Genomic DNA, 18,675 nt, shown 5'->3' with positions numbered 1-18,675 from the left:
AGCGGGTCTAATGAAGACCCACTAAATCAACGGCAGAGCGCTCTCCGGTCGACTCCAGTATTCCAGCTCCCCCAGAAGAGTAAGGTAAGTCGACAGGAGAGCATCTCCCATCGATACAGTGCAGTGAAGACACCGGGGTAAGTCGACTTTGACTGCGTCGACTCCAGCCACCTTATTCATGTAGATGGAGTAACGTAACTTTGGTCGTTTACCCTGGTACTGAAGACAAGCCCTTAGAGGGTGGGGCAGGGACTGTCCTTTTGTTCTGTGTTTGTACCGAAATTAGCACAGTGGAGTTGTGGTCCATGACTGGCACTAGACTACCACAGGACACATAATAAATAATAAAAATGCTATGGTCTGTTATGCTGCTGCGGTGTTTCACCCCAGAGATGGCTGCATTTCTGTAGTGCCGGAAGTGACTCTTAGAAGTGTTTGTAAAGTGGTTTGGAATCTTCTGGGATGAAAGGTACCTAGAAATGTAAAAAGCAACAGAGTCCTGTGGCACCTTATAGACTATAAGACTATTAGTCTATAAGGTGCCACAGGACTCTTTGTCGCTTTTTACAGATCCAGACTAACACAGCTACCCCTCTGATACTAGAAATGTAAGTTATCATTGTAATTGTTTGAGACTTTGTCAGGAAATAAGACTTCTTACTCATTCCATAAATGCTGATGCTAATACAGTAGTGAATGTAAGCACTTCACCAGAATGGATTTTTTTCTTCCACTCATGAACTTAAAGCAGGAGGAGCAAACTTTTTGGCCTGAGGGCCACTTTGGGGAATAGAAATTGTATGGCGGGCCATGAATGCTGACAAAATTGGGTTTGGGGTGTGGGAGGGGGTGTCGGCTCTGGGGTGGGGCTGGGGATGAGGAGTTTGGGGTGCAGGAGGGTGCTCTGGGCTGGGACCAAGAGGTTCGGAGGGCGATAGGGGGAGCAGGGCTGGGGCAGAGGTGCGGGAAGGGGTGCAGGTTCCGGCTGGGCTGCGGGCTCTGGGTGGAGCTGGGGATGAGAGGTTTTGGGTCCAGGGAAGGTGCTCCGGGCTGGGATCAAGTGGTTTGGAGAGCGGGAGGGGGATCAGGGCTGGGCGTGGGGAGAGGGGTGCAGGCTCTGAGCGGCGCTTACCTCAAGCGGCTCCCGAAAGCAGTGGCATGTCCCTTCTCTGGCTCCTATGTAGAGGCACGGCCAGGAGGTTCTGCATGGTGCCCCATCCGCAGGCACCGCCCCTGCAGCTCTGATTGGAGCGCGTAGGAGCTGGAGCGGGGCCATGCTGTGGCTTCCGGGAGCTGCACGATGTGGTCCCCAACCTTGCTCCCTGGCCGGAGTGCCAGAGTGGGGCCGAGCTGCGTGGTGCGGCCCCGACCCAGTGCCCCGGCCGGAACGGGGCCAAGCCGTGTGGTGCAGCCTCTGATCCAGCGCCCCGACCGGAGCAGGGCTGAGCCATGTGATGCGGCTTGCGAGCTGGCTTAAAAAGGCTCGCAGGCTGTAATTTGTCCACCCCTGACTTAAAGGAAACCATAACCCAGCATGTTCTCTAAATAATATTTTGTACTGTTGTAGCTCCTTTCATCTGTTGATCTGAAAGGACGTTGCATTTATTGAGCCTCACAACCTACTTCCTCGATAGGTTGGAGTTTTAAGTATAAAACCAAACTCATTTTGCAGATGTGTAAACTGAAATACAGAAGAGTGATTTGCCAAAGGTCATACACTGAATGAAACAGGCAGGCTCTAAGCTTTGTGTAGCTCGAAAGCTTGTCTCTTTCACCAACAGAGATTGGTCCAATAAAAGCTATTACTTCTCCCACCTTGTCTCTCTAATATCCTGGAAACAACACGGCTACAGCTTGACTGCAAATGATATATTGAATGAGACCGGAATAAAACCCGTGAATTGGAACCCTGTTCTCTTCTGCTGTAACCACTACACTTCATTGCCTTTTCCTGCTTAAGATAACTTAAACTGATTAAATGTAGTAGTTCAGTTTTCCTTTGCAGGGAAAATATTATCTCTTGCCTCTGGTGACTACATTCCACTCCTACATTTAAGACAACTATTTTCATAGTACATCTAATCTCTGAGTACCTGGAGGATGTGGAATATATTTCTTGGACCTTGATTACTCACCCTGGGATTTGTGGTTTTCATCAATTTTGAGTAACATTCTTTTTATCTCAGTTCCTGGATTTTAATTCTATGTGCTGCACTGTGAAAACTCCATTTGTCTTTTAGCTCAGTAGCTTTCAAACTGTGGTCAGTTGTGAATCCTGGTAGTCCACAGAATGAAACCTTTTGAGAACCAAACCCCAGAGAATTAAGAGGGATGTTGGTCCATGAGAGGTTTTGCTGTTATGAAATGTTTGAGAAGAGCAGCAGTATTTAATCATTTAACTGTATTCTTATTTGCTTTGTGTGATACATATTATGTTGGATGTTTTTCATCCTTTTGTAGAATATTGAGTCACGGTTAAAAGTGCCTTTGCCCAGTGATCTTGGAGCAGCTCTTACTGATGGAGTTGTTCTCTGCCACTTAGCCAATCATGTGCGGCCTCGATCTGTTCCCAGCATCCATGTCCCCTCGCCTGCTGTAGTAAGTATACAAAGATGTAACAGTGTATTGTAGTTGTCTGAGTCTCATCATAGCGTTTCATAGTCCATGTGAGGACTACATGTAGCATCTTCTTCTGATGTTGGGCAGAGCTGACAAAATACCGGTCTCCTTTGCCTAGGCAGAATGCGTAGCAAAGCCATAAAAAAACTAGTGACATTTGTGTGGCTATATTAAATAATTACTTCTAACACAGATTTTATTAATTGAACTATGTATAGGACTTGAGAACTTTATATTTTAGTAAAACAAAAGGCAGGATTCAATATGAGAACCAAAACAGGATATTTCAGAGGGTCAAAAGGCCTTAGAAACTGAGAAGGACAGATAGCTGGGATATATAGCATTTAAATGGATGTGTGGCAACACAATACAGAAAACATAAGAAAGAAATAGGGAATCAGAATTCCATCTCAATTGATGTGAATAGACTCCCATTCCTGGATCCGCTTAAATTCCCATCAACTCTTTCTCTTAGGAATTTTGATAGGGCATATTGATCAGATTGTTCAAAGTCCCTTGAGCACAACGCAGATAAGCCCAGAGACACACTTTTGGGAACAGAAGGACAGGAACTTAATCTTCGTGTATTCTGGGAGAGTTTGTAGCAGGAAGTACACCCAGCAAGCGAAATTGCTTAAGAAGATACTTCTGTGTTTCCTGACTGCAATATTTTGGGCAGTGCTTTAGAAATTTTGGAAAGTACCGCAGGAAAAGTACCTGCATCTATAACTTCATCAGTGGCAACTAAAAATGTGTACCACCAAAATACCACATGTAGCTAGAGACGGTATGAGAATCAGGAAATGAAGAGGAGTCACTTACAGTATTGATCCTGTTGTTGTTGCAAGTTTGTTCATTTCGTTGGGGTTTTTTTAGGCAACCTAATAGACTACTTGAAGATCGGTGGAGCATGGGAAATTGTCTGCCTTCCCTTACTGCTTGTAGCATACCCACAGGAGTGCTTCATAAGTTAAAATCCAACAGAGCGATACAAGACACCCCCGTGGGCTCTTGCCTACTTGAAATATACACGTGTATTTTGAATATATAATGTGCATTTTGCTCTCATAAAGGCAGATTTTTTTGCTTGTTATGATTTTAAAACATGGTGAATGACTATATAAATAAAAAAGGAAACCAAAGGGAGTCTCTGGGGAAAATGTATGTTAAGTTTTGCTTTGATTTATTTTGGAGACAGTACTTGTGTTAGAACTCTAACTGGCACTTACAGCATTGTGTGCCATATCATTATGGTTTGTCTTCTCTGGTCTTGTTTGATCATGCAGATGTTCCCATTGTTTAGATAACAGACCAAATAGATATGATGGCATTTTAGGCAGATTACAGAATCCTCAAAAAATGGATGCATATAGCTGCTGTTCAGTAAACTCACTTCATAATGAAGATAATCTCTGTGCCCTGTCCTCCGTGGAATTGGATGGTTCCAACTCTCCATTGTGAGCTAAATCATGATGTAGCCACAAGCCCTGAGTAAGAGGCAGCGTAGTCGCAGTGCCTGGAGAGTGGAATGGGGTTATATTGTAATATGTTCTCTGTTTTCCCTCCTTACTCCAGGAGGGGAAAATCTGCATCAACCCTTAACCTGGCACAGATTATTTACCCCTCTGTCCCAGCTCAGCTGTGCTGTCTGGCACATTGAGGGTGTGGAGCTGAAGCTCCACCAGCTTCCCACCCACCTGCTTAGAGGGGGGAGTATTAGCCTCACAGAAGCTGCCCAGTCCACTGTTACCCACAACATGGGTAGCCAGCACAGGGGAGAAAAAGGGGCATATTATGTCTTGTTTCTGTTTGTCTAGTCTATTCTTTTTCCAGTAGTTAAAGTCTGTGTAAAAGTGTTGAAGTTAACCAGAAAATGCCCATTGTTCAAGAAGAATCTGATAAATACAATTTAGAACTCTGCTGTTAACCGTATGAAACACACTTGTAAGGAACTTAGGCAGCAGCTTCCATTTTCTCTGGTTTCATCTGGCTCTTTTTGTACCTCTTTGTTAACTGAAATATGTTTTAAACATGCATATAATTTAATAATTCAGAATAGGCTCCAGTTTGGTTCAGATCATAAAATTGCTCTGAAATTCAAAGGTCACCGTACTGGAGCTATGTATGTATGTTCTATTCTAAACGTATTTTTAAGATTAGGTTATTGCAGTCACTCAAAATAGACACCAAATGTGCAGCCTATCTTATAACACGTTGTGTGTCTATTTTGTACAGATCAAAATATTTTTTCCATTAAAATATCCATTTCAGCACTTCATGAGTTAGCTTTTCACTTCATGCCTGCCTTTCTAAGGAAATGTCCAACCACCCTGTAACAGAGCTCTGTTTTGAATTAGACACGCTTATGTCATCATGATGCGTTTTTGGCCTGCAGATTTATTATGAGTTTATTTAACCCAAAAGCTTTATTTTTAAAAATCCTGCCAATTAAGAACTTTGTATGCCTTCTTCCCCGCTTCTTTGCAGCCTAAGCTAACAATGGCAAAATGCAGACGAAATGTGGAGAATTTCCTGGAAGCTTGCAGAAAGATTGGTGTGCCTCAGGTAAATCCCCTCCTATTCCTGTATTGTCAGGTATACTGTATTGTATGGGACTTTACAAAACAGATCTTTCTGGAATGTTTGGGGACAATACAAATGTGTAAAATTTATTACTGTAGGTTCACATGTAAGGTACATAGAACAATAAAGAGCTGATTTAGTTTTGTATTGTCTCAGGAAGCAAAATAAAGTTGCTATAATGGTTTGCAAAGAGTATGCTTCACTTACTGTGATCTAGAGAAAGTTCATTATAGTTGGGCTCAGTCTGATTCTGTCAAGCAGAATGAGGAGGTGCATTAAGAATCTGGTTTTGAAAAACGTCATTCAGGTTTCTTGAGACCATATGTTTGGTGTTAATCCAAGAGGCTTTAAAAATAAAAATAAATTGATATAGTTTTGAGTGTTTTCTGTTCTGCCTTCAGAGCAAAACCTACTTCTCAGTTATTTTATGTGAACACTTGGATTGTCTAAGAAGAAACCATTATATTGGTCTGTTCTCTAATGGGAAGTCGTCTGTTCATAGATCTCCACTCCTTTTGTTATATGTTCTTGCTCTCAAGCTCTAGTACTTTCTGGAATTCCTCTTCACCTTCCAAAACACTGCACATTCTCTCTTGGGGCAAGAGCTAAGAGATGGAAATATAGATATACAATATAGCACATCATAGTCCAACTGTCTTTTCTTTCTCTTTCCCTCCTTCCCCACTTCACTTCTGACACCAGCTGATCTCAGTGCAAAGGTGACTTTGATGTTTTAATAGCTACTTACTCTGTTTTGCTGCTGTTTTTTTCTCTGGTGCATTAATTGCTATGTTTCCTTACATTACAAAGTAAGTGTTAGAATTCACATTGCAGTTTTGGTTCATGTTTTTTTCTTTTATCCTGTTTGCTTTTTGAAAGACGTCTCTGAAAGGGAAAAATGGACCCAATGACTCATAACTACTTCTGAAAGTGATTGCTGGACAGTCACTGCTAAAGCAGTATTTGCCTGGATTAAGTCATTGATAGCTTCACTTTCAAGACGTATTACAGCTGATTGCCTTAAGCCATCAAAAATTTAGGATAAACTCCTTATTTAGCTGCCCATTAATCTCTTAAGACTCATTGGTGCATGAGGTTGGAACACTGCAGTGAGGAACCCACTGTTACTTTCGAGTGCTGCACTAACTAGAGGTGCTGAAGTAAACCAAAGTCATTCACTTGTCAGTCTCACTCAGAGTGAGTTACTATTCCCTGGAACTGAAGGGAGAGGACAAGTGAAATAGTAGGTCATATCTACTAAGCTGCTCAAGTCTATGCCCTGAATGCAAGTCTATGGTGTGGACTCCATTACGCTAGATCTGCATGTAGGTGCACAGAGGCAGGCAAGACTGACCTACCTAGAATCTGCATTGAACTTCAAATTAGAGTTCCTGAAGAACCAGGCCTTTGTGAATACTTAGCTGAGTGACTCCCCACCTGAACTCTTAACTCACCCTTACATGTCTCCTCTGCCCCTGAGCAGAGAAGGTAGGATGTCTGCATGAGAATGCCAGTCTAGTGTACTGTTATTGAAAAAATGCCTGTGTGTGTCTCCTTTCATTTAAATTCTGAGCTTACAGAAATAGAAGGATGTCTCAAAGTATGGACCTATGTAGAAATACTTACCTTTTAAGAGGGCAAACGAGTTACCTGTAATTATTGTTCTCTAAAGGTAGTATCTTGCATAGAGCCACACTCATATTCCAGTATTCCAGTGGAATAGTTGTATAAAACTGTGTGACTTGGTGGTCTTGGATCAAAAGAAACTGACAGTTGGACACTATGATATGCTATATTTGCACCTATCCATCATTGTTTACAGTTGATGCCTCTGTTGGAGGAGGTGAAAAGTCCAGAAATGTTGATAATTTTAGAACACTTAAGCCAGGTGATTAAATATTCGGTGACTATGCAGAATACTACATTCAGAGATCAATTACAGGTAAATAAACTGCTCTGTTTGTGCCATTTTGAATAATTTCACTAATTAAAGTATGGATTAAGTATGTAGAACGTGAAGACTCATGCAGCCAGTGGTAGTTAAGAATATCTTATCCAATTTATTTCAGACTTCGAAAATATAATGGTTTTGAACTAACACTTATGACAACTGTCAGCTGTTTTATTGAAGAGATTTTATTACATATTTAAACTAGACAGATTGACACACTAATGAACACAAAATGCATATAAGGAGGTAGTTCTTTAGAACAGAAGTCTTGCAGATTCCTTTGTGAGAATTAACCAGTTGTAATTTACTCCTTGAAATTGTTGGATGTATTTGAAATGTCAGATGACTGACTGCTTCATGGATACTTGCAAGGTTGATCAACTGACTCTGTTTTTCTGTCTGTTTTCCCTTCCTGCTCACACACTTTGGACAGGACAATCTTTGTTCCCCTTCTGACATTCTTCAGCTAAACCTCAGCGTTAAAAGGACAGTTGAAACTCTTCTTTCCCTGGGGACAGAGTCAGAAGAATCCACTCTTGTCTCTCTTTCCATCCAGCTTTGGGGCTTTGTGGCATTTTACTGTACTCTAATGCTAACACTCTGTATGTTCTATCGCTGGGTCTTTTTCCTCTAGCTGAAGGACAGTGGTGCTGCCGACTCGCTACATCACTTCAGTGATTGGTAAAGGCTTTGTTTTTGTCAAGAACTGTTTGGATAAGCGCATTCTTTCTGATCACCAGTCAGAGTTGACATGTACAATGTAAAAACGCTCTTTGGTACACCCAGGTGACAATCTATGACATTGTTACAAGTTTGTATTTGTGTGATGTTTAACAAGCGTTCTACTTACAAGGGGAGGCATTATTGTGCAGTGGCTAGAGTAAGGGACTAGGGTTTAGTGCACTGGGTTCTAGTCACAACTCTATTGAATGGCTGTGTAACATGGGAAAATCACAGCTCCACTGTACCTCAGTTTCCCCATTTGTAAAATGGGAATACCACCCACATTTATAAAGTGCTTTGAGTTCCTCAGATGAAAAGTGACATATATGTGTGAAAAATACTGTTTTTTCTTTACATGTCAATGTGCCTGGTTGTATCTTACTGTCTTAGGAGATGTGGCCTACAATTCTTTTGATCAGGAGTGCTCTAGAGTTTTTTTACATGCCAGTTTCCTCAACCCTTTTTGCTAAAGTCTTGGATTCCTTGTATTGTTAGGTTCTGAATAGCGTCTCATTTTACTAAGGCTGTGTCTACACTACAGCCCATACAGCGGCACAGCTATACCGCTACAGCAGTGCCACTGTAAGGTCTCCTGTGTAGCCGTTCTTTGCCGGCAGGAGAGAGCTCTTCTGCCAACATAATTAAACCGCCCCAACGAGCATCTCCTGCCAACATAGCGCTGTCCACCAGCAAAAGTGCTGGGGAAACCGCTGTCAGTCGGGGGGAGGGGGGGTGTCTTTCACACCCTGACCAACAAAAGTGGTAGTATAGACAAAGCCTAAAAATAGGCACTCAGGCTGACAATAAATCCTGAGCTACTTTACCTTACTAAGGCTTTGTCTACACTGGCACTTGCTTCGTTAAAACTTTTGTTGCTTGGGGGTGAAAAAACACCCCCCTGAATGACAAAAGTTTTAAAGATGAAAAGCACTGGTGTGGCCAGTGCTTCGTTGGTGGGATGAAGCTACTGCCCCTCAGTGGAGGTGGTTTTATTTCGTCACCGGGAGAGCTCTCTCCCAGCGCCAAAGAGCAGCCACGTTGTGCACCTTAGAACGGCGCGGCTGCAGCGGCACAGTGTACACATAGCCGAATACATCAAGCATGGAGTTTGGAGAGGAGCTGAACATTTTCATCCACACTGGGAAAAATCTGGTTCCTGGTGCAAAATGAGCTATCTTTAAATCCCATCAGAAACCTTGTAGTGTCATGGAATGTTACTGTGGTCCTCATAGCAAACATCTGGAGCAGCCACTTGATTGGTGTGAGCTCAAACTCAACCTTATTCCATGAGTCTCTTCCTCCTCCTCATGATCACACTCTTTGCATCATAGAATTGTGGGCTACAGGCTCTAATAACGTATTCACTCTTCACTGTTTTGCAAAACTCAGGTACTCTTCAGAATTTTTCAGCGGCACGCTGCATTCTGTTGCTTTCATGCATTCTCAGGGAGACCGTGATCCATAAATTGGATGTCAAAAGGAGCAGACAAAGGCCATCCAACTTTTTCTTTTGACACCAAACCAATTATCTGCCCTTTTCTGTTGTTTGCTGTTGTTTTAATGGGACTGTCACATGAACTCTATATTAGAACCCCACTTCCTTCAGGGTTTGCCAGCAAAAGTATTTAGACTCTGATCAGTTCTGTTTCCTTATTTGCAGAGTCGCTACATGGAGCTCACTATTTACTTTTTTCTCTGGGCAGTATTACCTAGCCTGGTGCTTCTCAGTCAGCCGTCCTTCAAATTTCTGTAACTTGTACTGAACCTACCTCTTCCTACCTAGATGAAGAGCTTCTGTGTTGGGTGCCAGTGCACCACTGCCATGTGGCAAGGGGTGTTAGTACTTACTGTGGAGCTTGGGCTCCTTCGAAAATCAGTGTCATGTTTGCAAGAGTGGCATTTGGAGCCACGCAAGTTCTATTCCAGATTAGACCAACTACAGTTTTAATGGGAAGTAGTGGCAATGATCAAGCCCAGTATATCGATTGTTACCCACAAAGGCTGGTACCCATTAGCCTAGTTTTTAATCCAGATTTGCCACATCTCTCCTGCTCAGTTATTGAATGTTTAGACTGAGTTCCCATTCTGCCCTCCCACTTGATTCAAGTCGGAGTTCCAAAGATGTCTTAGAGCTTCAGGGTACTCCTGATGCTGTGTGCAAGAGACCATGTCTCCCCAGTATAGATTCATTAGGAGACTGTGTTCAGAGACCAGTTACAAGTGAGTATTAAGTAATTTGTCCTTTTCTGACTGTGTTTCAATGAATTCCTCTTAATCCTAAGAAATATGGTCAACAGCTCTTAAACCCAGCTTAGCTGCTGCAGTGCAGTGTTTCAGCAGTAGTAAGTCTGAAGCACGGCATCGTACGTAGCTGAGTTGCAAATGCTAATTGCCATTGAAAATGTTTTTTAATATGCGTGGTCTGCTGAGCCTTGTAATAAAAGTAGGGCTAACTAACCTAAGAATAGGTTAATGGGAGTTCCTTGCCTCCTTTTCAGATCACATTGTGATTTGACACAGAACATTCCTGTCTGGGAATTCTGCCGGAGGAGAACGTGCTTGTTTTTTCCCCACAAAAGGCAGGATTACAGTTATTTAAAAAAATTGACCATTGGAGCTGTTTTACACTGTTTACTGGTATGGACTAAAACTAACTCAGTTGCCTTTATTAACTTCTCTTAATGAACACTGTGATAAAAACTGCAAGGGTTTACAATAACGGTGCCTTCCAGTTTTAAGCCTTTTTGTCTGTCTCTGTGGTATGGATTCATTCCAAATCATTTCCCCTTGTTTGTTTATATATTTTTAAAAGGCTGAAATCCACAGATATTTTATCGGTAATTGTACTTTTCTCTAGTCTAAGAGTGACACCTCCTTGTTTATTGGACCTGAAAGGTGTCAGTCTGACCTCAAGAATTGCAGGTTGCACTTATGCAGTGTGTCTCCTGTCAGGGTCTCCACATGAGGAGTCCAGGCTCTGATCGCTCACACATTGCCAAGAATTTGAAGATTTTTTTGTTCAAGTCTTCACAGAAGATGCAGGCAGTGTAGCAAATCAGGTTGCCAGGTGCATATATACAGAAATGTATAAAGATTCTCCAGGATTTACAGAGTGGCCAGATATGGGGTATCAGATTTTTTTAAAGTAGAAATGCAAGGACCTGATTCCGCATTTGACTCTCCATGGTTGGACCCCTGCATGAAGCTTCGCTGAGGTCAGTGGGATTCTGCCTGAGCACAGGCGGACAGCCTCTGTGGAGTTGGTTGCAGGATCAGGCCCTAAACTCATATTATACACACAACAGCACAACTCTGTAAATGCCTTGAAAGTTCATTCCACACTAGATATTTTTAAGTACTACTACTTAGTAAGGGTGCTTTTCTGAGATGACTTGTATTAAAAAAGAATGCCTGTGAAAGATGAATAACAGCTCAAGAATGACCTTCTTTTATTCCTATATTGAGGATATTTGCCTTTAAAATATTCCTGGTAATTCTTCATTGTATTCTTTTTAACAGTAAGAACAGCACTTTTTACATGTATCCTTTTTAGGGTTGTCAAGCGATTAAAAAAATTAATCGTGATTAATCGCACTGTTAAGCAGTAATAGAATACCATTTATTTTAAATATTTTTGGATGTTTACTACATTTTCAAATATATTAATTTCAATTACAACACTACACAGAGTGTACAGTGCTCACTTTATACTTTATTTTTTATTACAAATATTTGCACTGTAAAAAAACAAACATATTTTTCAATTCACCTCATACGAATACTGTAGTGCAATCTCTTTATCATGAAAGTTAAACTTACAAATGTAGAATTATGTACAAAAAAAACTGCATTCAAAAATAAAACAATGTAAAACTTTAGAGTCTACAAGTCCACTCAGTCCTATTTCTTGTTCAGCCAATCGCTAAGACAAACAAGTTTGTTTACATTGATGGGAGATACTGCTCCCTGCTTCTTCTTTACAATGTCACCTGAAAGTGAGAACAAGTGTTTGCATGGCACTTCTGTAGCTGGCGTTGCAAGGTATTTACATGCCAGATATGCTAAACATTCATGTGCCCCTTCATGCTTCAGCCACCATTCCAGAGGACATGCTTCCGTGCTGATGATGCTCATTAAAAAAATAATGCGTCAATTAAATTTGTGACTGTACTCCTTAGGGGGAGAATTGTATGTCTCCTGCTCTGTTTTACCTGCATTCTGCATATATTTCATGTTCTAGCAGTCTCGGATGATGACCCAGCACATGTTCGTTTTAAGAACACTTTCACTGCAGATTTGACAGAACGCAAAGAAGGTACTTATGTGAGATTTCTAAAAATAGCTACTGCACTTGACTCAGGGTTTAAGAATCTGAAGTGCCTTCCAAAATCTGAGAGGGACGAGGTGTGGAGCATGCTTCTAGAAGTCTTAAAAGAGCAACACTCTGATGCAGAAACTATAGAACCCAAACCACCAAAAAAGAAAAATCAACCTTCTGTTGGTGGCATCTGACTCAGATGATGAAAATGAACATGGGTCAGTCCGCACTGCTTTGGATCGTTATTGAACAGAACCTGGTATCAGCATGGACACATGTCCCCTGGAATGGTGATTGAAGCATGAAGGGACATATGAATCTTTAGCGCATCTGGCATGTAAATATCTTGCGATGCCGGCTAAAACAGTGCCATGAGAACGCCTGTTCTCACTTTCAGGTGACATTGTAAACAAGAAGCAGGCAGCATTATCTCCGGCAAATTGTAACCAAGCTTGTTTGTCTCAGTGATTGGCTGACCAAGAAGTAGGACTGAGTGGACTTGTAGACTCTAAAGTTTTACACTGTTTTATTTTTCAATGCAGTTTTTTTATACATAATTCTACATTTGTAAGTTCAACTTTCATGATAAAGAGATTGCACTACAGTACTTGTATGAGGTGAATTGAAAAATACTATTTCTTTTGTATAACATTTTTACAGTGCATATATTTGTAATAAAAAATAAGATAAAGTGAGCACTGTGCACTTTGTATTCTGTGTTGTAATTGAAATAAATATTGAAAATGTAGAAAAACATCCACAAATATTTAATAAATTTCAATTGGTATTCTATTGTTACAAGTGCGATTAATTACGATTAGTTTTTTTTAAGAGTTAATTGCGTGAGTTAACTGCAATTGACAGCCCTAATCCTTTTTGAAGGCCAGTCAATTGTGTGTATAAACAAGGACCCTATTTTGCCATAAAACAACTAATGTGCTCTTCTGTTTTCTTCTTTCACTTGGCTTTCTGCTGTGTGTCTAGTAGGAAAGATCAGACCAAATGTGTGGTGTGTTGTTTTAAGAGGGTTTTTGTGGGGGTAATATATCTCTTGCTGTTGACAAGAACTGCTCTTAAGCATGCGGATACTTCTCAGATTTATTGCACAATATTTCCAAAGCACATGCTAGTATCGCAGTATTTGTTAAAAGCTTTAAAAAGTGTGTTTGCTTATTCACATCTGGGAGCTGAACAACGGTGTTTGAGGACTCCCCCACATCCCTGTTGTGTACAGAAATGAAAACACCATTCCTGTTGTACTCTTGATCTGTGATCATGTTTACCAGATTGAAGTAAAGGACCCACACCCCACAGTCAATCCAATTCTGATTTCATCAAGTGATGTCATTTGAGTGGAGTAAGGGCAAATGGGTGATTTCCCTCTTCTCACCTGCTCCCCTGAAAACAGTCCTTATTTGTACATATATTTTTCATGAGTGCTGATGAATAAACAAACAAAATGATTGTCCAAGAGTTTGCTGGTTTGTTACCTTGGTGTCACATTTACAGCTGTCTTATCCAGAGGTAAAGGTTTATTTCCACAGATATTTTTGTTTAGGTGTCCATACCATTTCATATTCAGTTTCCTTCTGCTTGTTTAATTTGTATTTTTTTTCTTTTCTTTTCAGTTGAGTGGTTTTCATCCCTTTTCTTTGTTTTTGTCTTTTTGTTGTGTTTTTCCCATGTAGGAGCGATTATGTTTGCCTCTGCATATTTTAGAAGAGAAAGGTTTGACACAGGTAGCAGTGACAGTCCACGCACTTCTGGAGCTTGCACCCCCAAAGCAGCAGCATCACCACTTGTCTGCTGCGTAAAGATCTCCAGGACCTTTTGGTTTCCCTTGGCTAAGCAGAAGAACATGAAGACTTTACTGCTGGTGCAGTGTATCCAAACACACAGAGCTCGGTTCTAAGAAGGAAATTAGCTTCTGTGATTCCTGACAGGAATGTTTTGCTTCATTTCTCCACTTTTTTGGAGATCACACCAGTTTCCATTAAATTTTTTACCAATATTTTTTCCCCTTTATAAAGTGAGGTTTTTTCCGTGGGGAAAATTCCTTTGTCTGGTTGTTTAGAAGCATCTGTTAAAACTGACTATGTAGATGTAGGGGATTTATATATACAGTTGGAAAAACTGTAAGATTCCTACTAGGATGTATTTCCAAAGGGGATGTTTCCATTGCAACACAGTGATGGAGACTGCTTGTCCTCCCCAGGAGTCCCAGAGAGAGTTTTCCCTGCTTCTAAGAAACGCCAGCTCTTTCCAGTGCATATAAAGATCACAGGTTAAGACTGTGTTTTGAAGCTGATGAGTCTCGGTTTTTCAAAGCAAGACTGAAAGTGATACTTCAGTCTGTATTGGCATGTCCTCAATATTCAAAAAATATAGAGAGTGCTGTTTTTTTCCAGGGAAAACATACTGCTTGTTACCTCTATAAGTAACACACATTTCAGTGAAAGATACTAAACCATAACTGTTCAAATAGTTTCATTAAACAAATCAAAATATTTGCTGGCTTTAAGCTTCTGTTGGTTATAAATCTCTCTTTGTATTGGAATCTTCCCCACTTCAGTGGGAAAGATCTTACCCCTTTCTTGCCCTCTCCTACCCATCATGGGGACTCGGTTACTAAATGGTAATGTTAAATTGGTCTATGGCTTGTATGTGCTGCAAATCATGACTGAAGATTTTCCTATGGAGAATCATGTACCTATTTTCATTTCAGTGCAAATAATCATAAGCTATCAAACCATCATTAGAGATCTGTTATCCAATTCTGTTTTCAATTGAAAACAACACATAACCACCCCCTTACACCAATGAAGACCCCAGTTATGTAGGAACAAATTATTGTAGGAAAGAATGAGATTATTGAATTCCTGGAGTGGTTCTGTGTGTTGGCATAACGCTCAGCTTTCAAAATGCCAGTCTTTTGCAAAAGGAAATTTCTGCGGGTGGGTTTGAGAGAATGTGTTGTTAAAGCATGTTTTCTTGTAGTTCATACAGTGCTATAAACTGCCTTTACTCCCCTCCGCCTACCTCCTTTTCTCCAAAAAATGGAAATTCAAAATATGTGAACAGGAAACTGAAAATAAGGTATGATGTTACTTTAAAGGTGACTGGCAAAGTCCAGAATTCTCTGCTGCCTTGGCCCCCTGACTAGGCTGGGTCACATCCAGCCCTGTAGTAACTTTATTTTTTGATATAGTAACAATTTAAAAATCCTGTTCTCCCACAATGAAATCCTCTTGCTATTTCCTGGGGTATCCCAGAAGACACCTCTGCCATTATCATGGATTGCACAGGGTGTGAATGAGACTTCTGGTATTTGTGGTGTTCCATTCTGGGGTATTGTTAGTGAACCAGTAATACCAAGAGGTTTTCAGAAGGGATGAAGTGAGCAGAAGAGATGGAAAAAGGGTTAGTTAAAAGTTTTCTTTGCTGTAATAAGCCTGGTCATGGAAACATTTGAGCACAGAAGTCTGGGCTTAGCTGAATTTTCCCTTTAGATTTGTCATTCCATTCTCACCCTGATTTGTTTGCATAATAATTATTTCATGGTAGCTTGTGGTAACTGTTGTCTCAACGATTTCACATAAGGAAATATTTTGCTTCATATTGGTGTTGACGCCACTGATCACACCATAAGTCTAGAAAAACACATGAAGGATATTTAAAACTAGAGTCGCACAGTTGATAAGAGAAAATATTTTCATAATGTGTAAGTGGCTGCCTTGGTTTCTGGAAGATCTGAGTATGCCAGTAACGTGCATCATAAAAAGGAAGAGAGCAGCTCTGTACAGGTATACCTTCCCCCAGCAAACGGTTAGACTGTGTTCACAGCACCTTGTTCCAAGCAGTGCGGCCAGTTCAGATATTTCTTGGGAGGAGGCAGGTTTTTTCAACCCTGTGCCGCCCGGTCCCACAGCCAGCCCTACTCTCCCCTTGTCACCCATTCCCCAGGGTAGTGGGAGGAGTTGTCATTGCAACGTGGAGCAGGCGGGGCACACGGACTGGGCACTCCGGCCCATCAGTGGTGGCAGCACAGGCTCCCCAGTGCTGCAGCTCCCTGCCAGGCTGGGGGTTCTCATTTCAGCACTGCCAGCCCTTGGGTTCTTCTACCAGCGGCAGAGACTAGCCTCTCTGCAGCCAGCTCCGTGCACCCCAGGATGGGACCATCAGCAGCTTCTCTGCCTCCCCTCCCTGCTGGCTCGAGGCTTCCAGCAACGCCCAGTGGAGAGGCCGGCGGTTCTTGGAGGGCCCAGCAGGCAGAGCGGGATTGGGTGCCGCGCGTCCCCTCCAGAGCTCCCGCCTCCCTCACGCTGCTCCCTACCCCTCCTCCCTGATGGCGCAAAACCTTGCAACCCTCTGCAGGTTGTGACCCCCCGTTTGGAAAACTCTGATATAGACAATTCTGCCATAGACCATAAATGCTTCCTTAGGGGTTGTCTACAAATCATTGTTAAAGGGGAGTAACAAATGAATCTGAATTCTCAGTACTAGATACTTTGCATTCTGTGTACCTGGGTATTAGGTTTTGTTTAATAGATCAAAAGAAATCTGTTAAACTTAATGTGGAATTGTGAGAGTCTGTTATTTGCTCCAGCCCAGCTTCCCGGACTTACAGAAACTGACTGTAACAGCATTCATGTTGGTAGAAGTTGGACATTTCATAAATGTTAATTTTTGGAAAACTAACCACACCTTTACCCCGATATAACATGAATTCGGATATAACGTGGTAAAGCAGTGCTCCAGGGGGGCGGGGCTGCGCACTCCGGTGGATCAAAGCAAGTTCGATATAACGCGGTTTCACCTATAAGATTTTTTGGCTCCCGAGGACAGCGTTATATCGGGGTAGAGGTGTATTTGGAGTTTGAGCCTGACTTTCAGTGAATAGCCACTTCTCAGTGTGTCTTGTAAAATCAGCCACTGTCGCACACACGTGTGTAGACGAATTTTACATCAGCAACTATGCTTGTATGCCTGGTCAGGTGTATGCTCCTAGTTTCTTTACAGTTCTAAACAAACGTTTCACTCGAGCAAGTACACATTTGTGTGGTCATGTTAGTTTGACTCTTTAATTTTCTGTTTTCGTGCTGGCAAACACTAAACGTTGACCAGACATCGAGGATGAAAATCCAAATCGGAAATTTCAAGATACGGTTTATTTTTGATGTATTATACCAAAAAACCCTTCCATTTTCTGTTGTAAATAAATGGGTTGGGATTTTTTGGTATATTTATGTGCAATTTTTGTTATATCCAGTGAAAAAATATTTTAAAGAAAACACATTAGATTTCATTTTGTGTGCTAAAGCAAGAATCAATTGTGGTCTTTCCCTTTTGGGGCATTTGTGTTGGGGAAAAATCCATTTCAGAGTGTAGCGCTTGCTAGTAGGTTTATGTTAACTCCGCTGTGTTGTTACCCTTACACAAACCTTGCTAAGCACTGAAGAACATTGAGGATCGATAACGTTAAGAAATAGAAATTGAAGTGGCACTGGCACTTAATGGTCCTTGATGGTGTTGAAATGATCTGGTCAGGAAATAGGGGATTTTGATTTCTCCTCCTTGAGAGCTAGTGACGGGGGAAACTTGTTCGGAAAGCCCCTTCCTTGCTGGGTTATTAAATTCTAGACAACGTTTTACAGCACTGAGAACACTTCTGTTGCTCTTAGCAGTGACGTGATAACTGGTGTTTTTTTTTTTTATCTTTTTATGACTTTAAATGGTTCTTTGACATTTTTGTTTTAGAAGCAGAGGAATTCTAAGGTGGATTTAAACATTTTAAAAAATCGTTTGTATAGATATTGTGTTTTACAAACAATCTAATTTTGTTTCTGAAAACCTTGTAAACGTGTAATTAATAGAGTAAAGGATTTTTAAAGCTCTGCCTATACTTGTATGTCTGTAAATACATTCCATAATTTCTAAGACTGTTAAGTATAAATATGCCAGAATATTGTGTACTTTATTTTAAATTGCCTGTATGCTGCTAGTTGTGTGAACTTCTAGCACACTGATAATATAAAACCAAATACCTGGGTAATTTGAAATAAAGTTTTAAAACCTACATGAACTGAAATATTTCTTTCTCCTCCTTATATTTTTATATTTGCATCAGTGATTGTCAATTCCTGTGTATCAAGTGTGTATTTACTTCCTGAATTGTCGTATTTATTAAGAGATCGGGATGTTTGTTCTGGTCTTCTTAGGAGCTTGGTATAGGAAAAATTGTTCTTTCAGCATAACGCCCCAAGGGCCAGAGTAGGAGACTGTGTATGTTTGCACTCAGTATGTTTCTTTCAGCGGATGTAATCAGAAACTGTTTCTCTGCAGCCTTTCTAGCCCCTGCCCCTGAGAGTAACTATAATGTTCCTCAGAATCCGCTCCCCCGCTCATTCTTAGAAGTTAGTGGTGGAAAATACTTTTTAGGTCACATGGGCTGTTAGCCACAGCCAGTGCACAGCTGCTCTCT

The 18,675-nt window shown here is 41.2% G+C and overlaps 1 protein-coding gene across 6 annotated transcripts in view; it reads left to right on the top strand.

Annotated features, from left to right (window-relative positions):
* LRCH3 (leucine rich repeats and calponin homology domain containing 3) overlaps positions 1-18,270 on the top strand; it is a 111,852-nt gene extending 93,582 nt beyond the window's left edge. For 5 of the 6 annotated variants that reach the window (XM_054040139.1, XM_054040135.1, XM_054040136.1 and 2 more), the window contains 3 exons: positions 2,461-2,598; positions 5,107-5,184; positions 13,883-18,270. In XM_054040139.1, the coding sequence (XP_053896114.1) occupies positions 2,461-2,598; positions 5,107-5,184; positions 13,883-14,008 (342 nt within the window). In that variant the 3' untranslated portion in view covers positions 14,009-18,270. Of the gene's footprint in view, positions 1-2,460; positions 2,599-5,106; positions 5,185-7,586; positions 11,549-13,882 lie in introns of those variants that run through there. The other variant, XM_054040138.1, reaches the window with a different exon arrangement.
* The last annotated feature ends 405 nt before the right edge of the window (positions 18,271-18,675 follow it).

Source organism: Malaclemys terrapin, chromosome 9 (genome assembly GCF_027887155.1).
Source record: "Malaclemys terrapin pileata isolate rMalTer1 chromosome 9, rMalTer1.hap1, whole genome shotgun sequence".
In the NCBI taxonomy this organism is placed as follows: domain Eukaryota; kingdom Metazoa; phylum Chordata; order Testudines; family Emydidae; genus Malaclemys; species Malaclemys terrapin.
Note: the sequence above shows the minus strand (reverse complement) of the source record. Positions and strands in the feature narration are given on the sequence as shown.